We start from the raw sequence: 26,509 nt of genomic DNA, 5'->3' as shown, positions 1-26,509 counted from the left end.
TGGGGTCTATATATTTGGAATGTAAGGAGTTCTGTTATATGTTTCTCCTGTCTATAAAAATAGTGTAATACATGAAATGGAAGGGAATAAAGCTTATAAACTGAAGACAGGAGAGAGTGCACCAGTAAATGTAACACTTGATTTCTTTATCACAAACATCATAAAACTACATTATAGAATATCTCAAAATGGCAAAGGTTGACAGCTCAGATTTTAGAGGTGAAAAAATATATGATAGCGGGAAGCCCGGAGCCCAGAGACAGCAGGGCTTCTGGTGGGGAGTGTGGCCAGCAGACTGGCTTGAAGCAGGGAGCTCTCCACCTGGTGTAGGGTGACAGCGTGAGCTTTGAAAGAGGTGTAGGGTTCATAACAAGGAGACTACCAGCCTTTCTTGTCAATTTCTTAGCTCCAGCAGGGACTTGTGAAAGACAGCCAACAGCCGATAAAAGTAGTGTTTACATGGACACTGCATCATCCTAACTACACCGACATAAGCCCTATGCTTACGTCATTATGTTGGTCTAGTAGGGCACTTACCGTCGGCAGAACAAGGCTGTAGCGTAGACACTGACATAATTAGGTCAACATAAGCTGCCTTACCTTGACCTAACTCTGTAGTGTAGAAGCCTGTCAAGATGAAAACTTATACTACCTACTGTAGTAAATAATAAAGAATGACTGTAAATCCTCCATTGATGCATACAAATGGAAGTATGTAGCTTTTAAATATCTGTGTAATAGATTGTTGCCGGTTCTAGAAAAGGGGGTGCATGAGAGAGATATGTGACAAGATACTAGTCATTCTCTTGCCCTGTGAAACAGTTGCTCAATCTTTCTGCTTTAAGTAACTTAGAGCCTTATATTGTTGCTGTGTGACACTGTAAAATGTTTTATGGTCTACTTCTGTTTGCGTCATGTAGTTACTATTCCCATTGATTTAAAGGGAAGTTTGATTGAGTAAGGAGAGCAATATTTACTCCTTAAATGATAGTTCCTAGTTATTTGGAATGGGCGTTGATAATGTTTTGTATGCAAAGTAAACATAGGTTTTCGAGCCTGCCTAACTTGATATTTTTACATTCATGCCAGTCTCTTAGTTTGCTTACTTAGTGTTGTATTCTCAAAAAGTTGGTCTTTGTGTCCTTTTTTTAAATGGAGACTTTAGCTCAACAGTTGCATGAGTTGTACCAAACAATACCTGTTCATACTAAAAACAGAAACATGATGGTTATTTAATGGCCTCGGATGCTTTTTTACTAATAGCTGTTATGACGTTTTCTCCGCCAAGAAGATCAAGTACAAAAGTAAAACACAAATTACATAAGATTACTGAAGTGCTGCAGCCTCCAGAGATATCAGCAACCACTTCAAGAAAAAAATTTGAAAAGATGTGGAAAATAATCCACTCAAAATTAGAACAAATTAGCATTGTGCTTTGTAAACCTCTGGTAAACCAAGGAGAGCAAATGGCAAATGTGCACTGAGAGAGCCTAACTGCCTGTCCTAAAAAATTCAGTCCCAAGAAAAAATAATACAGCCATCCTAGCTGCTGAGACTGACTGTATTATGAGGGAAGAAAATGAATTGCTATGACACAGCATTGTGAAAATATAATTAGTACATAGATGAGAACACAACGCTATGACTCTCTCTTTATTGTTGTTAAAAATCAAACACTTCTCACTAGTGCTGCTGTTGCATGAGGAAAGAGAAAGTGCTGCGTAATGCCAGTTGGGAGAAGACAAGGTTGGCAACAGTGGCCTGGCTGCTATTTATGGCATTAGAGAGGCCAGCCCAAGCCCACCACTGTTAAGATTTTGGAATACTGTTTAAAAACGGTTTCACAGCTGCTTTCTGGTTTTGCTTCTTTCTGTATATTTTGTTCACTCATTCCCTAAACAAGGTGAACAGCCATTAGCAAGAACTACTATTTCCCCCCCTTTTTTTCATCTGTGTGCTTCTAATTTATCAGCCTGTCATCCTGATCCCATCTTCTCCCAACTTCTGTCCACTCTCACTCCTATGAGTGTTACAACCTTCTACAGATAGATTTTGTCACCTCTTTTAGGGGAGGAAGCGTGTCTTTGATCACACCAGCCTGTCCACTACTTCTTAATTCACTTTTCTGCCTCCTCTAGACTTTGTAGCCCAGTTTTCCTCTCTTGATTTTTTAAATATTTAAATATTGTTTCTTGCCCTACTCACCACTCAGATGATCTGACAGGTGGCCTTTTTCCCATCCAATTCAAAAGATTGCCTTTTTTTCTCCTGACCATGTTCTCATACTTTTGGCAATTAAACAATCCACTTCTGCCACTTTCTGTCCTCCTGTGGGTTCTACAACTGTAGGCTCTTCCCGTTCTCCTTCAGTATCACCTTTGGGTCTTCATCCTCTCTTTCCCCATATCTCTTGTCATCTCTGATTTATATTCTTGGACGTCTACTCTTCTGTTATCTCTCCTCAGCTCATCTGCTCATTGCTTTCAGCTGCTGCCTTCATAGAAATGAGTCCCAGAACTTGCCTTCTGTGCATTGTAATCTCCTCCTGGATGTGCTGGTGTCATTAAGTTGGTCTCTGGAATAAAGCTTCATAGTTTACCTGGGAATCCTCTTGTGCTTCACCAAGCCCTTTGCAGAACACACTAAACTCTGTCTCACGTCTTCCCTGCATATGCCGTCTGTCCTGTGACTTATTCCTTTTCAAGATCTCTTCAATTAAATCGTTTCTTAGTATCTTCACTTCTAAGCATCTTGGCTTCTTCTCAGTTATCTCCTATCTTTGTTGCTGAAACCTTTATGTCTGACCTCTTGTCAGCTCTCCTTTTCTACCGTCCAAACTATAGAGAAAACAATTGATCAAAAAAAGAAAAGGAGTACTTGTGGCACTTAGAGACTAACCAATTTATTTGAGCATAAGCTTTTGATCAAGTCGTAAATCATTTCTCTTTCCTGTTACATTGAATTAAGCTTAATAGAAATGAGTCCTTTCATTAGCTTCCTGTCACTGCATCAAATTCTGTCCCCTGCATGATCTTAAAGAGCCTTTGAAATCTTACCACCAGTTCAGTATGTCCTAGGATGTGTATTCTGCAATGTCAGTCCTCTAAGGCTTTGCTGAACCTAGGTAGCTCTGCAAGGCCATCTAGTGACAGTGGTTCATATGTAGAATTAAACTCTAAAGCCTTCAAATTCTTAATGTTGGAATTTTTTTTTTAAACAAAATGGTAGCAGGATAGGAATTAAGTTTCTGTTTTACTTGTTAGTCTTTGACTTCAGCAAGTCATGTTACTAGAGTTGCCACCTCCAAGATAGAACCTGGCCAATGACCACCCCAAGTGCCACCAACAATTGAGGTCCTAGCGCTGACCATAGCTGATAACTCATATGTTTGAGAACCATTTTTACATACACACAGAAAATAAAATGTGTATTGGTTACTTTATCAATTTTTCTTACCGTATACGAACATGACATCACTATCCAAAGGTGTGAATTATTGAGCACTCCAGCATGTCTCAAGTGTGTTTGTGGGGGAGCTCCATGTTAAATATTTTAACCATCTAGGCTGGTTAAAAACCCTACATGTTACTAAAATACATGTTCAAAAGGTATGCACTTTAAGCAGGAAATGAAAAAGTAGTGTGCAGTGAGTTCTTGGGTATGAGTGGTTTTTCCTTGAAATCTGTACTATTCACCTATCTACTTGCTCTTCACAGATTTAGGTTCCATGGTGCTACTTCATTTATGGTGTAACTGCTAATGTTCAAATACATCTTGACACACAGAACATACCATTCATTTCTTTAATGCATGTTTAACAATTAAAGGATACAGTGGCAAAAGTGAAATCTCTGAAAGTTGCGTGGGAACATTTTAAAGACACCATAATAGAGGCTGAACTTAAATGTATACCCCAAATTAAAAAACATAGTAAGAGAACCAAAAAAGAGCCACCATGGCTAAACAACAAAGTAGAAGAAGCAGTGAGAGGCAAAAAGACATCCTTTTAAAAAGTGGAAGTTAAATCATCGTGACAAAAATAGAAAGGAGCATGAACACTGGCATGTCATTAATATAAAGCGAAGGGTAAACCCCTTTAAAATCCCTCCTGGCCACAGGAAAAACCCTCTCACCTGTAAAGGGTTAAGAAGCTAAAGGTAACCTCGCTGGCACCTGACCAAAATGACCAATGAGGAGACAAGATACTTTCAAAAGCTGGGAGGAGGGAGAGAAACAAAGGGTCTGTGTCTGTCTGTATGCTGCTTTTGCCAGGGATAGAACAGGAATGGAGTCTTAGAACTTTTAGTAAGTAATCTAGCTAGGTATGTGTTAGATTATGATTTCTTTAAATGGCTGAGAAAAGAACTGTGCTGAATAGAATGACTATTTCTGTCTGTGTGTCTTTTTTGTAACTTAAGGTTTTGCCTAGAGGGATTCTCTATGTTTTGAATCTAATTACCCTGTAAGGTATCTACCATCCTGATTTTACAGAGGTGATTCCTTTACTTCTATTTACTTCTATTTCTATTAAAAGTCGTCTTGTAAGAAAACTGAATGCTTTTTCATTGTTCTCAGATCCAAGGGTTTGGGTCTTTGGTCACCTATGCAAATTGGTGAGGATTTTTACCAAACCTTTCCCAGGAAGTGGGGTGCGAGGGTTGGGAGGATTTTGGGGGGGAAAGACGTGTCCAGACTGTTTCCCAGTCAACCCAGTTAGAGTTTGGTGGTGGCAGTGAATATTCCAAGGACAAAGGATAAAATTAATTTGTACCTTGGGGAAGTTTTAACCTAAGCTGGTAAAAGTAAGCTTAGGAGGTTTTCATGCAGGTCCCCACATCTGTAGCCGAGAGTTCAGAGTGGGGGAGGAACCTTGACATGGCAAATGAAATGTTAAAATACAATTAGGAAGGCCAAAAAAGAATTTGAGGAACAGTGATCCAAAGACTCAAAAAGTAGTAGTAATTTTTTTTTTAAGTACATCAGAAGCAGGAAACCTGCTAAACAATCAGTGTGGCCACTGGATGATTGAGGTGCTAAAGGAGCACTCGAGAACAATAAGGCCATTGCAGAGAAACTAAATGAATTCTTTGCATCGGTCTTCATGGCTCAGGATGTGAAGGAGATTCCCAAACCTGAGCCATTCTTTTTAGGTGACAGATCTGAGGAACTGTCCCAGATTTCGGTATCATTAGAGGAGGTTTTGGAACAAATTGATAAATTTAGCAGCAATAAGTCACCAGGACCAGATGGTATTCACCCCCAACTCCTTCACCTTCGCTCCCAGATCCCTTAGTCACTTCTGAACTGCATGCCTTGCAGTATCATTAATGCCCACATGGATGAGCTGCAGTGGTTGTAGTCAGAGGGCCAGATGATTCTCCTCATACCTTTGATAATGTCTTGAAAATGGGCCCCTGGCAGGGAGCATATCTCCTGGGATCCCAGGTCAGGCCATCAGATGGATGCCTCTGACCTGCTTAGAAGGCAGTCACCGATCACTGCCATGCTTCATTTTCTCTTTGAAGCAGTGGCTACAGTCCTCCAAGCCTTGGGGATAATGGCTTCTTCTCCACCTTTGGGGAAGATTGCTCTTCTCTGGTTGCCAAGGCAGCATTCTGTATTGATCTCTGTGAACAGTGGGTTGGAAGCGGGGGTAGAACATTGTCTGCTGCCAGAAGTAACTAGCAGCCAGCTTCCTCCCTCTGAAGGTGCCATTTCCTCTTCTCTTTATGGTGCTGCTGCATTTCCCTCCAGCTGGATTGCTTTCTCAGCTTTGGAGGTCTCCAAATGCATGTTTTCAGCGAATTCCTCATGTCACCGAGGCTACCTCTTCCTGTAGCTCTCCCACCTGCTTCCTGAGAGATGCTACTAGTAGACCCCTCTCACAAAGGATGGTCTCTCAAGCTTGGCTTATATAACAAGGAAATGCCAGCCACAGTCTTGGCAAATTCACCCTTAGATCTGGGTAGAGGCATCCCCAGTCACGTTCTGTGTGTGGACATGGGGGCAGGTGAGGTGGTAGTCAGGAGCAGTGTTAGAACTGGAGACGTGGCCTTTCTGAACCATGATTTTATTTTTACTCCCTCTGAATCAAGCTTAACATTTGAACTTTGAACAGAGGCTTCTCATGTGCTATACTTCTTCAATGGTTCTGTCCTCTTTTGTAGCCTGGTTTATGGCTGTGCTTCTGAATTGCAGAACTGAGACCATATATAACAGTAATGTCATCTTTGTCTTCCTGTTTCCAAGCTTTTCAACTATTTATACCTAGAGTGATGATGGAGATTTTTGGTTAACCTTATGTGCTAGATTTATTCTATTATTCTATAGATTTATTTAATCCAGGGTAATTTGGATTGTAATCCTTTAGGGGGAACACTTTTTTGTTTTGTTTTGGTTTTGTTCTGTTTGTTTTTGTCGTGGGTGTGTGCTTACCAGAATAGGCTCTACCTTAATTAAAAAAAGATTGAATTTAGTGATTTAATTTTGAGTCTTTGGATTTTTAGGTGGGATATACATCAGAAAGCTGCTGCTTTGTCTTAATTTGATGTCACTTGTTTATGTTCCTGGAAGCTTGAGACCTGTTGAACAAGTGGAAAGGGAGAAGTTAAAAATAATTTGAAGCCTTTTGAGCTGTGTTGATCTGGCAATAAAAGCCTACAACATGTCCACTGACATATAAAGTACTTTTGGAACTACCTTATTGAATGTTATAAATTCATTTTGATTTAAACATAGGAGTGGCCTATCCATGGTTCTGGGCACTTTTCTGTATATTATAAACATGCAAGTATAGGAATACTACTACTAATGAAAATAAATGTAGTTACTTTGCTATAGCTTAGAAGTGGAAAAACAAAACAATCGCAGCACAGATTGTAGCATTAAACATAAATCTTGCTTTCCAAAGGCTCAGAAGTAGAGGTGAATATTGCAAAGGGCTCTTAAGGTCAACAGCTTAAAGCTGTTTCAGTTCAAGATTGGGACTGAATTCTGAAGCTCAGGCTCCTTGTCAGCAATTCCCTCTCATTCAAAGTGACACATCTTCAGCTTTTACTTATGGCATTTGTGAGAATATATCATGGGGGGGAAAAGCTTTCTTAGAAGTACCACGCCAAATTGTTCTTTCTTGAGCAAAGCCAACGTAATCTCAATGGGGAAACACATAATAAACACCACATTTCAATACTAGCTTCTGTATAAATGTATTTAACAGGCTGCTGATTGAGACTTCGGAAACACTGTGTGGGAAAGGCAAAGAAACTCTACCTCATTCCCCTACCCAGGATCAGATTTCTTTGATTGGGGGGGTGGGGGGGGTGTCTGCAGTGGAATTGGTCAATTTGGGATGAGACTGTTGAATCAATTTCAGTCTAGATGTCTTCCCTTAATTTTGTGCATTTGCTAAATAAACCATGGTGACTTTATGAAGAGAGAGCCTGGAAAGAGGATGCCGAGGAGCCACTTCATTGATAGTTGAAGATATTTTTGAGCAGTTCTGCCAAGCCACAGATAAGGACAGAACAAAAATATTCTCCTTTCAGGAAGTTTCCTGTGTTCTCTAATGCCAGACCGTTAACACTGGTTCTTCAGTTGAACTGGAGAGGTGCTGTGCTTTCTCGGTTTGCAGATTGTTAAAAGGCCAAAATTCAGTTCCTGCCAAAATAAATCAAATGCCAGATCAAAGGTGTGACCAGGTGAGGCATAAACAAGCTGGGCTATTCAGTGGTGGTTATTGTGACTTTTGAATTCTGAGCTCTCTGTGAATAGCAGACACAAATATGGTTTCTGAAAGTCAGAGTACCGTCAGCTAATACCAGTTCAGCACTAGTACCAGTCCCCTTTTAGCATCGTACTGGCAGTTGTACTTTAGATATATGCTGTATATATTGCTTGTCTGAGTAGGAAGGGGACATTTTACATTCCCAAGGTGGATGCAAGCAGGAGAACACGTCATCACCCAGTTGACCTCTGGCTGAAGCCTAGTAATAACCAGTTTAGCAGCATAATCCTAAACAGGGTTCAGTAATGTGTGTGAAGTTGGGGGCTTTGTTACTGAACAGATCATGAATATTAGACAAGCTACGCACAACCTGGAATTGGTCAGCATCAGCTGAAGACTTTATCCTACAACTACTATCTTTGAGTGATCAAAATTAGAAACCTTGATTTCAGCTTTTGCTATAACCATAGACTGTCTACTGTCAGGATTCCCTCCCCACTCTGAACTCTAGGGTACAGATGTGGGGACCCGCATGAAAGACCCCCTAAGCTTATTTCTACCAGCTTAGGGTAAAAATTCCCCAAGGCACAAACTTGGTACGCTGCCACCACCAAGTGTTTTAACAAAGAATCAGGGAAAGGACCACTTGGAGTTCCTATTCCCCCAAAATATTCCCCCAAGCCTTACACCCCTTTTCCTGGGGAGGCTTGAGAATAATATCCTAACCAATTGGTTACAAAGTAATCACAGACCCAAATCCCTGGATCTTAGGATCATAGAGAAATCTGTCAGGCTCTTAAAAGAAACAACTTTATTAGAAAAAAAAAAAAGATAAAAGAAGCCCCTCTGTGAAATTAGAATGGAAGATAATCTCACAGGCAGTCCGATTCAAAACATAGAGAATCCCTCTAGGCAAAACCTTAAATTACAGAAAGACACAAAAACAGGAATACACATTCCCTCCAGCACAGCGAATTTCACAAGTCAAACCAAAAGCAAAATCTAACGCATTTTCTAGCTAGATTATTTACTAACTCTATAGGAGTTGAATTGCTTGCTTTCTTGATCCGTCTCCAGGCAGAGGCATCACACAGACAGACATACAAAGCCTTTCTTCCACCTCAGATTTGAAAGCATCTTGTCCCCTTATTGGTCAGGTGCCAGCTAGTTTACTTGAGCTTCTTAACCCTTTACAGGTAAGAGGATTTTACAGCACTGTGTACAGAAAGGTGGTTACCCTTCCCTTTATATTTATGACATCTACCGTAACTAGAGAGCTGGTACCTCTCATCTTTCTTTCCATGATATGCAGGATTTTAAGCAATAACAAAGCATAGTTTTGGCACTGATTGTCAATGTAATTGCCAGTCAAACATTTCAGTATTGTAAAATACTACTAAGTTTTCAAATTAAGATATGTATTGCAGGACTCCATATATATTTATAATACAACAAGCCTATGTCAGATGTTTTGTATTGACAAACTCTCTCTAAGGTAAATTTTCAGTCTAGTGTACTATTTAAACTCTCAGCACAAATGATTGTTAATGTGTTATGAAATGAAATGGTCTTTACTGCCTCTAAATCCATTGTCATAGTAATGTGAATATATTTTCAGGTGCTCATTTTTTCAAACTAATACTATGAATTCCTTAGAGAAAATACTTCATTGGAGTGATAACTATATTCCTTTCTGATTTATCATTGTTGGTAACTAGTTGTCATAACGATTCATGGTTGATTTCTGTTCCTTTAACTGTAGCATTCTAACTTGCAAATTTGTGTTTAAAGATCACGAGCTTTTTTGAGTCAACTTTCTGTGACATTGGTATTTTGCTTTTAAAGTTGTTTTGGGACTGTTAGGTGTCTGAGATGCCACATTTACTGATGAATAATTTTTCCATATTCTGTCAATGAATGGAATTGCTTCAGGGTTGACTGTAAATACCAGGAATAGTGTATGGATTTTTTTGGCTTAATATTAGCCTCAGAACTGGTAAGCAACCTCCTTATGCTGTTTAAATAGAAAAGGAATGGTGAAAAAAGTTATCAGTTGTAGATAGGAAACCTAGATGGGAGGCTTTGAAACTTGACAATCAATCCCTATTTAAGTGAATTTGGTTTAAACAAAGGTTTACAATGGCCTTCCAGGCTTGTTTTCTGTGTACTTCTAAGTTTTCTTTCTAAAACAGAAAATGAAATAATTGGACAGTATGGAAAATCACAACCAACACATTTAGATACTACTTCAGCAGCTACAGATTGTGGCATAGTGGGTTAGGAAAAAGGTTGGAGTTTCCTTCTTGAGATCATTGATTCTTATGGATTTGTCAGCTCTTCAGTATTTGAAGATAGCGTCGTCTACTATAAGTCCTTTCCTGCTGCCACACCACAAGTTTTTCTCAGGAGGAGTTTAGAAAGTACAGATAAACCATGTAAAGTAAGAAATGGGAGGAGATTACGGGTGTGCTAGTGTAAGTGTAAATGGTTGTGTGTGAGAATTTTATTAATTAGCTGATATACCAGTTGAATTCTGAAACTGAAATCTAACCAACCAGATTTTTTAATTTGGTAAGTGGTGTAGCCAACGTTATAATGGCACTTAATTAGGATAGCCCCCTTTTTTGTTGAGTCCAGGGAGCTCTAGCTTAGTGATTTTTAGCACTAGGTATTTCGCATGTTTGCTTTTACATTGGACAGTATTTCTCAGGTAAGGACACTTACCTTCGTTATTAACCAAAAATTTATTAATGCTCCCAGAGCCACAGAAGTATACAATCAAATTTCATTCATTAAATGTAGATATAACAGATGTTCTAGGGCAAAAAACATATGCAGTCTTCTAAGCAATTAACATAGATCAGAAAAGCGGCCCAGTAGCTATGCCAAAGAACAGAACAAGATTTCTAGTTGCATAGACTTAGTCATCAATTTTCAATTACTTTCAGTACCACTAATACATGACATGTCAAGTAATTCATGTTTTAAGGCACTGTTAGCAATGTGGTCCGTGCTATTTTATTCATTTGGTATGAAAGGGAGTACTATAGTTTAAAAAATATTGAGAGGAATTGCATTAAGTCTCTCAGGCCACTTTGCAGGGGATTTTAAAGGAGAAACATGCATATACCATTTGTTACTTAAATCCCAAAGTATGGTTACTTGAGGTCTCACTGTAAAGAGTGTAGACTCAACAGATAACTTTGAAGTTACTTATATTAAAGAACACAGAGAAACAATATATGTGAAATGACTTCTCACCACTTCTTAGTCTTGTTAACCCCGTAGGAAAAGAACTGTTCATGAGACTGGTTTGTGTGGACTTCTGGTTTTTACAGCGTATTGATGGGTTCAGGCAGCTCTTAGTTCTGTAACCCTGGAGAAGTGGAGAGGCTGTTGAAATGGGTTCAGTTAGGTCTGGAGCCCAACACTGTGACCTCAGTTTGAGAGAGCCTGATTTAGGGTCCATGGAATGGTGGCCGCTTTTGTGTTTCTATTGAACTTTTGCCAACTGAGCACTCAGATTTCAGCTGTTTCTCTGCTGCTTCTGTCAAAATTCAAAAGATAGCATTGGTACATAACAAATGTCTTTGATCCTTTTTTATCAGAGGCTTTTAAACTTGGGTTCATTTCAAGGATTGTATTTGAATATTAGCCCAGACTATTAATTGGTGTTCCCCATTCTTTAAACAATTTTAATATTTCAAAGCTATGCCCTCAATCAGTGCTAATATCTTCTAATATTATTTTATCCTTATTGCGCTGTATGTTTGGTACCACTTATATAACACAACAGTCATTTAGAAAGAAAAGAAAAATCTCTTATAGTTCTGCTAAGTTCAGTGGACCTACTCGTACATTCTTATGTCTTCTGCCTTTTATTTTTCCACCTTTAAGGTATACAATAAAATATAAAAGAACTACACTGGAGGAACAAGACAGATTCCAGTACAGAGTGAAGTATATCTGATTCTTAGGGCACACAAATGTATGGTTTCTAGTTTGGGGTGAAAGCTCAGTGATTTGGATTGCTTGGGGGTACCAAGCAGTTGGCTCAGTTGGACCTTCAGTTTTCTGCGTCTGGTAGGAAGTGATTTCTTAAAGTGGATTTTGACTTGTAGTTTCCATGCTTTTCTCCGGTCCTTGGTGAGCGCATAAGGGACATTAGAGCACTCTGCACAGGGAAGAGGGCACTTCTTGTTTGTCAGCCAGTAGGAGTTGCTTTTAGCAAGATTAAGAGGGATGGAAGCTTCGTACACAAGTAAACTTTGGGAGTCCTTTATATGAGCATCTAACAATAACTGAAAGCAGCGGCATATTAACGCCTAGGCCAACAAGGCGTAAGCCTCGGGCAGCAAATTTGCAGGGGCGGCAAATTTATAATAGCAGCCAGAGGTGGCTGCTTCCCCTGCTGCCGGTTTGTGGCCCCCCCCCCCCAAACCCCGGCCATCCCTGCCCCACCCCCGCCTCCTCTCCTGAGCGCGCCTCGTTCCCGCCCTTCCCCTCTCCTTTGCGAAGGTGTTTCACGCACAAGCACTGGCAGGGAGCGGGGAGAAGCAGGACCTGGTGGCGCACTCAGGGGAGGAGGCAGAGCGGAGGTGAGCTGCGAAGGTGGGGGCGGCAATTATTTCTGGGCCTAGGGATGGCAAAATCATTAATCTGCCACTGACTGGAAGACTCCTTATCAAATGGTGCTGCTTTCCTTTCCTAGGGAATGTGTGCTTCAATTTCAGCTTTCCCACCAGTTGTCGCACCTGTTGGATATGCATATTGGTTCCCACTCCCCCGAGCACCAAGAAGAAACTAAAGATTAGGAAGGATGTATAGGGGTAATGGGTTGTAATCTAACTTGTAACAGAGCAATGGTTTACTGATTAAAAGAGTCAGAGGGAACTGTAGCTGCTGAATATATTTTCAGGGCATATTTGACATCTGTATTTATACTTAAGGCCCCTCATTCCTAGTTTTTAATTTGTTGAGAATTTTCTGGGAATTTGGTGGTGTTTATTACAAAAATTGAAGGGAAAAAGGTATACATCAGTGGGGAAAACAGTTTAATAGTTTTGGGGTAATTATTCGGTTAATGTTAGGGAATGGGAGGATGAAATGAAGAGTATTAAAAGTAAAAAGTTTAATGTTGTTGTAATGGATTTTGTTTTCTTTTGAAAACAGTTTACAAACTGTGGAGTGTTTTTATGCTTGATTAAAGGGGTTTCAATGTAAATGCCAAAAGGCCTGGGTAGCTGTCATAAATATAGAGGGAAGGGTAACAACGTTCCTGTATACAGTACTATAAAATCCCTCCTGGCCAGAGGCACAAAATCCTTTTATCTGTAAAGGGTTGAGAAGCTAAGGTAACCTGGCTGGCACCTGACCAAAAGGGCCAATAAGGGGACAAGATATTTTCAGATCTTGGGTGGGGGGAGAAAGGCTTTGTTTTTATGTTCTGTGTCTGTCTGTCCTGTGTGCTTGCTGGAGACAGATCAAAAGAAGCAGGCGCTCCAACTCCATTAGAATTCGTAAGTACTAACAAGGGAATGTGTTAGCTTATCTTTGTTTTGGCTTGTGTTTTTCTCTGTGCTGAGAGGGAAGGTGTATTCGTGGTTTGATTTTTAGTAGCTTTAAAGTTTTGCCCAGAGGGAAATCCTCTGTGTTCTTGAATCTGAGTACGCTGTAAAATATTTTCCATCCTGATTTTACAGAGATGATTTTTACCTTTCTTTTTTAAATAAAATCCATATTTTAAGAACCTGACTGATTTTTCCATTGTTCCAAGACACAGGGGTTTGGGTCTTTGATCATTTTGTAACCAATTGGTTAGGATATTATTCCCAAGCCTTCCCAGGAAAGGGGGTGGAAGGACTTTGGGGGGATTTTGCGGGGAAGAGGAAGTCCAAATGTTCCTTTTCCCTGATTCTTTGTCTAAATCATTTGGTGGTGGCAGCATACTGTTCAAGGACAAGGTGGAATTTGTGCCTTGGGAAAGTTTTTAACCTAAGCTGGTAAAAATAAGATTAGGGGGTCTTGCATGCGAGTCCCCACATCTATACCCCAGAGTTCAGAGTGGGGAGAGAACCCTGACAGTAGTGCAAACGCTCAGCAGGTTTTTTGAAGGGTCTTTTCCGAGGCTTGTTCTCCTGCACTTTCAAATATAGCTGAAGGACTATGGGTGGGGGTGGAGTGAGGGGAGAGTGGGACAAGGATGAATGAACAGGGAGTAATCCTGCCATTGGCACCTAACCCTGCTCCCACTGATTCACTGAGAGACAGAGCCACTACTTTCCTCACCATGCCATGTGCTCCTCAACTCTGTAGAAGGGGGGCTTCTGGGGGTTCCTGATACTCTGGGACCAAGGTGGTCATGGGGTGCCCAGCACTCTCAGAGAGCAGAGGGCAAGAGGGGGTGCCCCATGGTAAGGAGTGGTGCCTGGCACTGAGGATGACAGAACCACAAGAACTTAGGGGGCTGATACCACCTTCTTCTCTGCTCTGCGAACAGTGTGTGCTGGGGAAATGGAAGAGTGCCCCTTCCTGGCTCCAGAACTCCTGGAGGGCAGAGAGGAGGGGTTCATGTCTTTTGCATGAACATGGTGCCTGGTACTCATGGGGGTGCTCCATGAGGATGAGGGTTTCTCTCATGCGGAAGTGGTACCTTATGGGGGGGTCGTAGGCAGAGGGTGCCCCATGAAGATGAGGGTGCTTGGCACTCTTGTGGGAGGAGTGGATATGGCTCTGTGTCCTGTGGCCTCACTGAAGGGGAGGGGAAGTAGATGGGAACCAGTACTCACCGGGGTGCAGGCTTCCGCTCTCTTTGGCGTGTGTCAGTTGCTGGGACGAGGCTCCCTGCCTGTCTTGCCCTACTGTGCCAGCTGCAGCAGCCACCAGCTGGTAGTTACCCTCTTGGCTTCCCCTTGGAACAGGTGCGTAGTTCTGCACCACGTGGAGAGGGCTCTGTGGGAGGGAAGCTTGGTCTAAGGAGTTACAGCACTTGAAAAATTTGCATTTAAACTGGTAAAATGAGAACTCTCGGTTTTTCCTGGTGGTGTTTGTTTTATATAAAAAAAAAAAAGAGAGAGAAGAAAAAGCTCTTAAAGGAAGGGTCTTTGCCTACGCTGCATTCTTGGCCGTGTCTGATGTGTCATTTAGGGCTAGATTTTCAAAAGTATTGAGCATATACACCTCTACCCCAATATAATGCGGTCCTTGGGAGACGACAAAAAAAATCTCACCATGTTATAGGTGTGACGGCGTTATATCGAACTTGTTTTGGCCCTCCCCGTTTCTTGTTCCCTGACCGCCCCTCCAGAGACCCCCATCCCTAATCACCCCCAGGACGCCACTCCCTTGCTCCCTGTCCCCTGACTGCTCCTGTTATACCAATAAAAGAACAACCAGCAGGATCTTATTAAAGGGGAAAAGGCAAAATACCACATTTATCGTGAACACAGAATCATGGTAAGCAGTTAGTTATAGCTATAACGTTCCGTTCAATCTCATATTTATTCATACATTCATTCATACACACACACACACCCCCAGGTTCTGCAAGGTTGTTACCATAGTTATCAGCCTTAGAGTTGCTCATGCCAAGCCACTGGCCAGGTGGCCTGGACATGAGGAGGGAGCAGGGCCTTGTCAGATGCACATCTGATGCTCCTGGAAGTTGGTTTGGAGAATCAGACCCCAAAGTTCTCACTTTCCACAGTCCATTTTTATAGGAATTTCTTCCTATGCCAGTCTATGGGAATTGCTTCATCATGCTGTTGCTGAATCAATCGGCTGATGTCACATTACTGACATCACATTCCTCCGTGCTGCCAGATGTTATCTTGTTCTTTGGTTCTCCCATTCTTGAGGCTGTTGGGTGGATTCCAGTCTGCTCTCCAGGGTCCTCTGGTTATTTCCACTTGACGCCTTCTTCAGCCGATGGACACTGGATTCTTAGGCTGGCACCTCCCTGATCATTCAGTTATTATCCACACCAAACATCCATCCACATACATCCTCTCTCTCTATTTTAATCACAATTGTTAACAAAGCGAAATGAATACAACAAAAGGCGGGGAGTCTCTGGGTGCTGTTTCTGTTGTTAAGAGTATTGCTTTGAGTGTCTCTCTGTGTGAGTAGTTGTTGTTACAAAGAATTGCTTTGAGAACAGACTGTCTTAGAATGTACTAACACAATTAGCAGCTTGCTAATTGTTTCACACACAGAGGGAGAGAAACAGTACCAAAAACCAAGAGACCTCTTAATTAGTAATACCCTGGAATTTAAACTATGGGGAATCAAACTCATTTGTGATTTTAATACAGAACTTCTTTAATATGATCCAACACTCTGACCCCTATCCACACCTCCCGCCCCCTGACAGGCACTCACTGGCAGCGGCGGGAAGCGGAGCAATGTGGCACTCCTCTTCCCGCTGCTGGTGAGTGTGGGGAGGTTGGGGAAAGGACGCCTCCCTGTACTCACCGGCGGTGGGAAGCGGAGCGCTGCAGCTGGGAGCTGGTGGAGTGGAGCGGGCTGGGGCCGGACTGCTCCGCTTCCCGCCGCTGGTGAGTGCGGGGAGGTTGAGGAAAGGACGTCCTCTGCACTCACCGGCGGCAGGAAGCAGAGCGATGTGGCCCCTCCCCCCTGGTTTCCTTGCCCTGGCCCCAGCTGTGTCTCTGCGGGGCGTGGGAGGTTGGGGAAAGGTCCCGCATTCACCTGCGGTGGGAAGCGGAGTGGAGTGGGCTGGGGCCGGGCTGCTCTGCTTCCGCTGCTGCCTGTGAGTGTGATGGGGATCCCTTCCCCCGAGTGACATGGCTGTGACCGGGGCGAGGGAAGCAGAGCAGGCTGCTCCCGGTCCCCCGCTAATCCCCCCGGCCACTCTGGGACTGTGGGGCCCCCAAAAGTGCCCCCCCACAGGTCCTCCCTCCCAGACCCTGGTGAGTTGGGAGCCCTGACCGCCCCTGAGACCCTCTGCCCCTTATCCAGTCCCCCGGCCTGGCCCCCTTAACATGCTGCTTAGAGCAGCGTGTCGGAGCTTTACCACATTGTATGCAAACCTGCGTTATGTCGGGTTGCATTATATCGGGGTAGAGGTGTAGAGTTTGCTTTTGTAAGATTTATGGCCAAATTTTTGTAAGAGTTCAGCACCCAATGTGTACGACTATTTTTTAAATCTGGTCACTTAATTTTGTGCCTAAATGGGAGCTGAGCTCTTTGGAAAATCCGATGCCCATTGTAGGTGCCGAGCCATTGTGGAAACTCTGTCCTCAGTGACAAGACGGAGGCTATGTCTACACTGGTAACTGAACGACAAAACACAATTTTTGCCAATGGCAAGCGCTAGTGTGAACAGCTCTTTGTCCGCAGGAGCGCCCACCTACTAACAACGCTAACATCGCTCATTGAGGGTGGAAGTGTTTTGTTGGCAGGAGAGCTGACAAACAGCGGCTACACTGTGCACCTTTTAGCGACACAGCTGTCGTGACACATCCCTATTGCTAAAAGCTGCGTAGTGTAGAAATAGCTTGAGATAGGAAGCACAAACCGGTGCAGTTGCTGTCATGGTGATTTAGAACGATAGAAACGGAGGACTGGAACAAGCGATCATGAGCGGTCATCCTGAAGCAGGACCTTCCCTTAATCCCTTCCAATAAGGAGAGTCTACAACCATCTTTGGTAACCTGTTCCAGTACTTAGCTGTCCTTATGGGTAGAAAGTTTTCCCTAGTAGCTATCCTACATATCTTTTGTTGCACATTAAACTGATCGCTTGTGGTCCTACCATTGGTGGACCTGGAGAACAATCGATCAGCATCTTTTATTACAACACTTAACAGGTCCCCACTCAGTCGTCTTCTCTCAAGATAAAACATGCTCAGTATTTTTAATCTTTCCTTTTAAGTCAGATTTTTAAACGTTGTATCATTTTTGTGGCTCTCCTCTGAACTGCCCTTCAGTTTGTCCCCATCTTTCCTGAAGTGTAACTCCCACAGGGGGACACAGTGCTCCAGTTGAGGCCTCACTGGTGCCAAGTAGAGCGGGGCAATTACCTCATTTCTTTACATACAACATTCCTGCTCCTACACCCCAAAATATTAGACTTTTTTGCATTTACATTGTTGGCTCTTATTCAGCTTGTGAACCACAATAATCCCCAGATCCATTTTCAGCATTACAGTACTACACCATACTAGTTATTCTCCATTTTGTAGTTATGCATGTCTTTTCCTTCCTAACAGCAGTATTTTTGTTCTTACCTTTCTTGAATTTCATTTTATTAATTTTTGACCAATTCTCTAATTTGTCAAGGTCATTTTGAATTCTAATCCTGTTTTCCGAAGTGCTAGAAGCCCCTCCCAGTTTGACATCATCTGCAAATTTTATAAGCATAATGAGTTGGATAATGGAATGGAGAATAATGAAAATATCGTATAGTAGCAGACCCAAGACAGATCCCTGGGGACCCAACTAGATACATTGTCCAAGTTTGACAGTGAACCACTGATAACTGAACCTGTTGCTGCACCCACCTTATACTAATTTAATCTAAACCACATTTCCCTAGTTTGTTATGCTGTTAAATATGTGAAGCAATTTCCCAAATGTCAGCACTGGATTTGTATTCTATAAGTGGAGAAATTTTATTCGTCATGCTCAAAGCTAGCCAGAGTCAGTGACCCAAATTCAGGGGTTCGATATCAATACATTAAAACAGATTTTAACTAATGTCTTGGTCATTTATAAAATATATTGGGAACATGGGACAAATCATATCGGAGAATAGTTGCACATTTGGTCAAATGAAATAAAAAATGAATAAATTAACATGTATATTTTACTCTTCCCACAGCTGGGTCAACAATTTTGGACACGAAGGTCTTGGGCTTTTGTTGGATGTACTGGAAAGGCTTCTGGACAAGAAACAGTAAGAACCCAAAACATTGGGATGGGAGATGGAAACTGCTATTAAGGTTTTGACCTTAGTTAAATCTGTTGGTTTTTCTTTCAAGGCAAGAAAGTATTGACAAGAAGAATCAACATAAGCTTATTCAATGCCTCAAAGCATTTATGAATAATAAGGTAAGAAATATTTTTGTTTAGTTTTAGGTGCTTTGATCATGCCTGCCTGTTTGATAAAGAGCTAAGCGCAATAATTAAGTTTAACATTATTGCATCTATTAGTGATATTTTCACTTCTTTTCTTTTAGTCATGCTTCTCTCTCAAAAGTGAGAAATTCAGAGTAATGGATATTTAAGTCCTGCATTAGTGAATCAGGGATAAGGGTGCAGTACAGACTTGAGTGTCCAGTTCATGTATCTTCAGTGAGTTAAAATGATGTTTCAGTCACAATTATGTTGAATTCTATTGAATGCACCAGTGGAGGAAGAAGCATATATTTGCAAGTACCATGGTGTGCTATGGACCAAATTTAATTTGCTTGTTAGGGAAATATTCCTAATGCTTCTGTAGAATGGAAATAATAATAAAAAAGTTCTCCCCCAATTTTTTCTTCCTAATACGTGGAGTTTAACAGGAACATGGTGCCTCAAGGCTCGGCTCTTTTTTCTCTAGCCTGTTAAGAGATGGGTGAAGGGGGAGGAAGAACTATGGTAGGGATTATTTACAGGGAGTTAACATTAATGATGCCATTATTTCTAAGATACTGTGATCTTGGGGTAATGGGCAGAGTTGGTTTATTTTTAAGATATTATGAAGGCTACCTAGAGTCTTGGTTGGGTGCTCTGTTGGTATGGAGTAGTAGAAATCAAAATATATAATTTATGGGATCAGCTTTTTTCTTGGACTAAAATGTTTAATTTTAATATATTAAAAAAAACACCATGAATTTGGGAGTGACAATGAGCATTATATTTTTTTCTGTACGAAATGTCAATGCTACATTTGGCGAGCAGATTGTAGTGAACTTCGTGATATTCTTTAAACTGTAGAAACTATATGAGAGAGTAGAGAAATATTTAATATTCATAAGACAGATGATATAGTCATTCAACCATTATATTCAGAAATGGATGTCCAAATTTAATCACCTAGTTTTATGCTTAGCAAGATAAACACAGGTTTAGGTTTTCAGAGGAGCTGAACTTGCAGCCCCCATTGACCACAAAACAAGTTTTGGATGCTCTGCATCTTGAGGAAGAACATGTTTTTTTTAAACCTGTTTTGAGATTTTACATTCTGGTAAACAGAATGATTTAAGCTGTTAATTTTAGATACAGCTTGTTTGTACATGCAGATGAAGTTGGACTACACTCAGATATTGTCTTCAATCACAGACATAAATTATACCTATTTTCTCTTAATATGTGCTAGTGTATGTGTGTAATTGAAGTTTCTAGTAGTTGCTATTTCCAAACTTAAAAATAGGTACTACTTTTAAGGGAATACACTGGAATTATGTTCCCAGATGTTAACCAGTTAAAGTGGAATCTAACCAAAGTTTGTTTCAAAGATTCATGTCCATGAAGAGTTTTACTTGTGTGAGCTGTTTTTTGAAAGTTGCATTATTAGATGATTTGTGACTTTTAATCTCTCATAACAAACTGCAAAGTATTCCATTACTGGTGTTCACCTTACAGTTTCATGCTAAATGTAGCAATTTATTATTGTTAATTAGCTTTATTGATGTTACGTAGCTGAATGTATTGATGAAAGATTCAGTCATTGGATGTAGGTGGGGGAAAAAAGTGATGGAACCTCTTTATTGAGATACCTATTATACTTCAGCATATCTGAATTAGTAAGATTTGTCTTTTTCAGGAAGAAGATTATAGTTTAAAAGATGATTTTGGTCCACAAGCAATAAAGCTGATAGTGTGCTGAAGCAAGTTTCCCATTTAAGTGAAAATACTTGAAAAAAATACTTTTTATGCCCCATCTTGGATACCCAGGCTTTGAGTCTGAGGGGGAGGAATAACCTTTTCATGAAGAACTCATTGTTGTCTCTCTCTTTTTAAAGTACGGGTTGCAAAGGATTCTAGGAGATGAAAGAAGCCTTTTGTTACTAGCAAGAGCAATTGATCCAAAGCAACCAAACATGATGACGGAAACAGTAAAAATACTTTCTGCTATTTGTATTGTTGGAGAGGAAAATATGTAAGTAATATGTTTGAGATACTTATTGTATGTAGGGCTTTGAGAAAATAACTAACTAGAGTTATTCCCTTTCATCTATTCCTGCGTTATTTTGGCATGAGAAGGTGATAGCAAATGTTCAGATTAGTTTTACATGTTACAGGTTATTTTGTTACTCTCTACTTTCTTCTGGAGTAGTATAAAATGGGGTAAACTCATGGCCGGTGTTAAGTCGTTTATCTGAAAAGTGTCTTCAGTAACCAGCAACTGCACACAACACCACAGAAACACTAACCCAGGAACCAATCCCTGTAGCAAGCCTCATTGCCTACTCTGTCCCCATATCTACTCTACCTCCATCAGAGGACCCAACCATCAGCCACACCATCAGTGGCTCATTCACCTTCACGTCTACTAATGTTATATATGCCATCATGTGCCAGCAATGCCCCTCTGCCATGTACATTGGCCAAACCGGACAGTCCCTACGTAAAAGAATAAATGGACACAAATCGGACATCAGGAACGGTAACATACAAAAGCCAGTAGGAGAACACTTCAATCTTCCTGGACATTCTATAACAGATTTACAAGTAGCTATACTTGAACAAAAAAACTTCGGAAACAGACTTCAAAGAGAAACTGCAGAACTGAAATTCATTTGCAAATTTAACAACATTAATTTGGGCTTGAATAGGGACTGGGAGTGGCTGGCTCATTACAAAAGCAGCTTTGCTTCTCCTGGAATTGACACCTCCTCATCTGTTATTGGGGGTGGACTACATCCACCCTGATCGAATTGGCCCTGTCAACACTGGTTCTCCACTTGTGAGGTAACTCCTTTCTCCATGTGTCAGTATATAATGCCTGCATCTGTAATGTTCACTCCATGCATCTGAAGAAGTGGTTTTTTACTCACGACAGCTTATGCCCAAATAAATCTCTTAGTCTTTAAGGTGCCATTGGACTCCTTGTTTTTGTGGATACAGACTATCACGGCTAACCCCGGATACTTTTCCTCTTTTGTTATACTGTTTTTAGTTGAGGTGAAAAGAAATGCATTACCTACTTAAATGGACAGAATCAATATTTTGAGAAGTATGTTGGAATAGTTTATATATTGGAATTATATCCTTCATACTAAAATATTGACACTGATCCCATTTACTAAGGGAGTCAAAATGATTTTTGGGTAAACAGATTTTCAGTCCATGGTTCTTTATAATCAACACTTGAGTTTATCCGGATCATGACATGTTTGAGTTGTTGAATAGTTTGCTTGTATTGCAATATACAGCATTTCATGTGTGAGTGAAAACCATGGAAAGTCCCTATGTGCTGCAAAACTTAAAATTGCCATGATAGAGACACTGAGTTATTGGCTGGTGAGCCAGTTCTCAGTTCCAGAGAAATTGACAGGCAATGTATGAATAGAGTAGAAGAGCTCCTGCGTACATATGGGTCAAACCATTATGGTTTGTATGGCAGTAAATTATATGTTTTTAACCTGTTAGAATACTTGCAAAAATTAATGAGAGAGTAGATAAAGGTGACCAAATGGACCCAATAATTTGCTCTTAATTTTTAAAATGCCTTTGATAGGTCCCTTATCAAATAATTATATGGGAAGGGCCTGAGTCTCATAAATAACAACATATTTCGGTTTAGATGGGTCATCATGAACAGCTAAATAACAAGCAACATATGTACATATCCAGTGTTGTTGCTGGTGTTCAGTCAAAGGTGACACTACTACTTAAGTGGCAAAGGATGCAAAATATTAACTTTTTCTCTGACCTTGTACGATTGACTTTTAATCAAGAAGACTATTAAATACAAAACAAAACTCTTAACAGATTTCCCAGATATTGTGATTGAATTTTCATTTTGAAGTAGCCTAGGCATTCTGCAGTTATTTGAAGCTTTTATTTTAACACCCGATGTGGAATATCTAACGTACAGTTTATTACATTCTTGTGTGGTTTGCAAGTGATTAGATGGATATGGAAAGGGGAAGACTGAAAGTAGGTAAGCTCTGTGGTAAACTGCGTATGAATTCCTCTCTCTCTCTCTCTCTCTCTCTCAGTCTGGACAAACTTTTAGGAGCTATAACGACTGCAGCTGAGAGAAATAACAGAGAACGTTTTTCTCCAGTTGTGGAAGGATTGGAGAACCATGAAGCTTTGCAGTTGCAGGTGGGTTTGCTGTATCTTGAACATGATCTAATTGTCAAATGTCTAAATATAATCAAAAATGGTAACAAAATGAAATCAGCTCAACGGTTTTAGCATCTTTTAATTGTTTTGCTATGTAAATTTGTGCCTTTATATATTTCAATAAAAGAAAAATTTATTGTCGGGGTAATTAGGTAGACAAACTCAGTGGAAATTATTTTCCAGCAGTTAGAATCTATGACTACAAAGTCAAGAAGACTTCAGTTCAGTAGAAATATTTGAAGAGCCTTGCAGACATACAATAATTAATTGGTTGCGTTAAACACTGCTTTATTAACATTCTCAGTAATAAAGGCAGTCTTGAAAACTTCTGGGGAATGTTGACCCTAGTATTACTGGCTGTTTTTGGATTTTGGCATGGTATATCTCCTATCTACCAACAGATATGCTGAAAACAATTTTTTGTTTGCATGTTTAAAAATAAAATAACTTCAAAAGAAATGTTAGATGATTAGCTAGAATGAATGCTAGTGGTTCACTTGTGTTAGAAATCTGAGTCTCCTTTTTTATATAGAGATAGTTAATTGAGGTCAATGGGTATATTGGCTAAGTAAAGACTTCAAGGTCTGAGCACCATATAAAGGCACACAATATTTTATTTGTGTGTGAAATGTGGTTCTAGTTCTTTAATGCTTAGAATAATAATACTTTTTATATAACACTTCTCATCAATAGATCTCAAAGCACTTTACAAAGGAGGTGCGGCTCCTTCTCCCCATATTACAGATGGGGAATCGGAGGCACAGACATGTGAAGTTACTTATCAGGAGGCCAGTGGCTGAGCCAGGAATAGAACCAAGGTCTCCAGAGTGGCTGTCCAATGCCTTATCCACTATATCACGGACATAGTTGTATAAACATTTTCTTTCTCTAGAGATTATAGAAAAAAATTAAGAGGCATTTTAAACCTCTAGACTCTTGTATGGACCAACACACATTGCAAAGTTGGGGAAAGAAAATCTCAGAACCTTGGACTTGCTCACCTCTTTCATATACTAATTTAATCTGGAAAAAGGAAAAGCAGTTGTGCCCTTTTTACTCTTCATTGTGAATAAATGATGCCTGTCGGTCCCTGTCCCTCCCATCTGCTTGCTTGTTTCTTACATTAGAAATTCATTTCTTGTTTAAATTTGTAAAATGTTCATCTAGTCATAATTAAGGCTGCATGTCTGTCACGGAAGTCACGGATTCCATGACTTTCTATGACCTCTGTGACTTCTGCAGCGGTCGGTGTGGTTGGCTCCAGGGCTGCCCTGAGCAGCTCAGAGCCAGCTGCATCGGCTGCCATTGGGGCAGTTTGCGTGTTTGAGAGGGCTCAGGGCTGGGGCAGGGAGTTGGGGAGCACGGTGGTGTTTACCTTGGGGAGGCTGCCCGGAAGTGGCAGGTTTGTCCTTGCAGCTCCTAGGTTGGGCGGCCTGGGGGCTCTGAGCACTACCCTGCCCACAGATACCAGCCCTGCAGCTCCTATTGGCTGCTGTTCCCAGACAATGGGAGCTGTGGAGCTGGAGCTCGTGGCGGGAGCAAGTGCTTGGAACCCCTTTGGCCTTGCCTCCCCCTAGGAACTGCAGGAACATGCAGAGCTGGGTAGGGAGCCTGCCAGCCCCCCCTCTTCCCCCTCCCCCCCCCAGCACCAGTGGGGGTCCCAGGCTGCTTCCCGGACCCCTCCTCCAAGTACCAGCAAGGGTCCCAGGGCACACGCCGCTGTCTGCCTACCCTGCAGCACCAGCGGTGACCCCAGACCACAACCCCAGAGCACTCATGGCCCCCGGTCCAAGTTTTAGTTAGGGGTAGATAGTACAAGTCATAGACAGGTCACGGGCCATGAATTTTTGTTTACTGCCCGTGACCTGTCCATGACTTTTACTAAAAATACCCAGGACTAAAGCGTAGCCTTAGTCATAATTGGAAGGGCGGTGGTAGATCCATAATAGATCATGTATTCCCTGGCCATTCCTTTGCTGCTGTAGTTGTTCATGCTTGCTTGCTTGCTGGACACAGTGGTTTAAGTCCATTAGGAGAGAGCTTTCCATTAAAAATTATGGTCTACTCTGTTTTTCAAGGACCACCTGGTTCCCTGAACAACCCTCAAGTAACAACTAAATTTTAGAAGTTAGTGAATTACATACCTGCCGTATGCGAAAAGTCTATTTCCATTTTTCATTACATGTTTGACGTTCTATTAATCACACTTCTCGCTTTCTTTATCCATAGAAAATACAAATAAATTTGTTCATTTCTAAGGTGCCACAGATACAGACTAATACGGCTGCTACTCTGAAACTTTTAGCACTCTGTCACAATTTCTAGGCAAAGTGCACTTCTGACCTCTTCTTGTGTATACATTTGTACTGCCAGTTAGGTTTCAGGCCTTGAGTACTCCTCTCTTATGGTGGAATGGTGTAATTCTCCAATTCTTAGACCAGGCCTTGCACAGTTAGCTCTCAGCATTGACAAAACAAAGCTTGCACCTTCATTGAAGACAGGATGTAGGATCCTTGAAACTAATAGCTTACCCCATTTTCTTTTTATTGCCAAAATGTTTCTTTGGGAGGCTGCTTATTTAGTCATGTGTTGCTTTCCTGTTGATTTCCCCAAAAGCCCCGTGTTAAGCTAGACAAATAAGTTTGTGCAGCGAAGTCCCAGTATCCCAATGTATGGTGGTTATCTCACTGACCAGGTCAAATGCAGTATTGAGAAAATTATAGATCAGTATTTCTAAATTATTACATGGCAGATTCATGTCTGTCACAACTACTGCTTTAGATACTGTGATAAGTATTATACAGTACCGTAAGATGGGTTTTAGGATTAAATATATGTAGAAGCTCATCTGCTCAATGTTGTTAGCCATTGCTAATATAGCTAATTTCTACTTTATATGCAGACTTGCTCTTTGACCCAAGACATGCAATACTGGTTTGGGAATTTTTTTAAGTCTTTGAAATACAGGGCATGGAAATATAAAAACAGCTGGTTCATAGCTTAGCAATTTTGTCTAAAGTGCTGGATTGGGATTTCAGAGCAAATGCCTAAGAAGAAAATACGATATATGAAAGACATGAAGTGATTTCAGTGCAGCCACAGTTGCAGAGAACAGGCCGGGGTTGTGCTCATACAGGTTTGAAGAATTTAGCGTCTGTTGTGACTTTTTAGCCTTAACTAAAAGAGAATCCTTGGAATGTGTATCTGGATCGCTCACTTAACAAGAACTTTACCTGGCCTCTTACCAATATTCAGAAAGGTGCTGATGGCAAGATACCTTCAACGTTTCTCAACCAGTTGGAGTATCACTAAATTGGGGAGGAGATGATTGTCTTAGTAAATTTTAAATACATAAATAAAAAAATCCACTATTACAAAGGTTGCTTTCCTCTGTCACCCTGAAAACCACATTTGCACTGCTTCAGGATTCTCAAGTATACAGTATCATGTACGATGGACATATTCTCTGAGTAGAATGAGCCAATTT

The 26,509-nt window shown here is 41.0% G+C and overlaps 1 protein-coding gene across 4 annotated transcripts in view; it reads left to right on the top strand.

The window, feature by feature from the left end:
• Nucleotides 1–26,509, top strand: part of DIAPH2 (diaphanous related formin 2) — an 807,400-nt gene that overhangs the window by 140,192 nt on the left and 640,699 nt on the right. For all 4 annotated transcript variants that reach the window (XM_074964437.1, XM_074964436.1, XM_074964435.1 and 1 more), the window contains 4 exons: nt 18,563–18,637; nt 18,723–18,792; nt 20,691–20,827; nt 22,893–23,001. In XM_074964437.1, coding sequence (XP_074820538.1) covers nt 18,563–18,637; nt 18,723–18,792; nt 20,691–20,827; nt 22,893–23,001 — 391 coding nt within the window. The remainder of the gene's footprint in view (nt 1–18,562; nt 18,638–18,722; nt 18,793–20,690; nt 20,828–22,892; nt 23,002–26,509) is intronic.

The sequence above is a fragment of the Natator depressus genome, chromosome 9 (genome assembly GCF_965152275.1).
Source record: "Natator depressus isolate rNatDep1 chromosome 9, rNatDep2.hap1, whole genome shotgun sequence".
In the NCBI taxonomy this organism is placed as follows: Eukaryota; Metazoa; Chordata; order Testudines; family Cheloniidae; genus Natator; species Natator depressus.
Note: the sequence above shows the minus strand (reverse complement) of the source record. Positions and strands in the feature narration are given on the sequence as shown.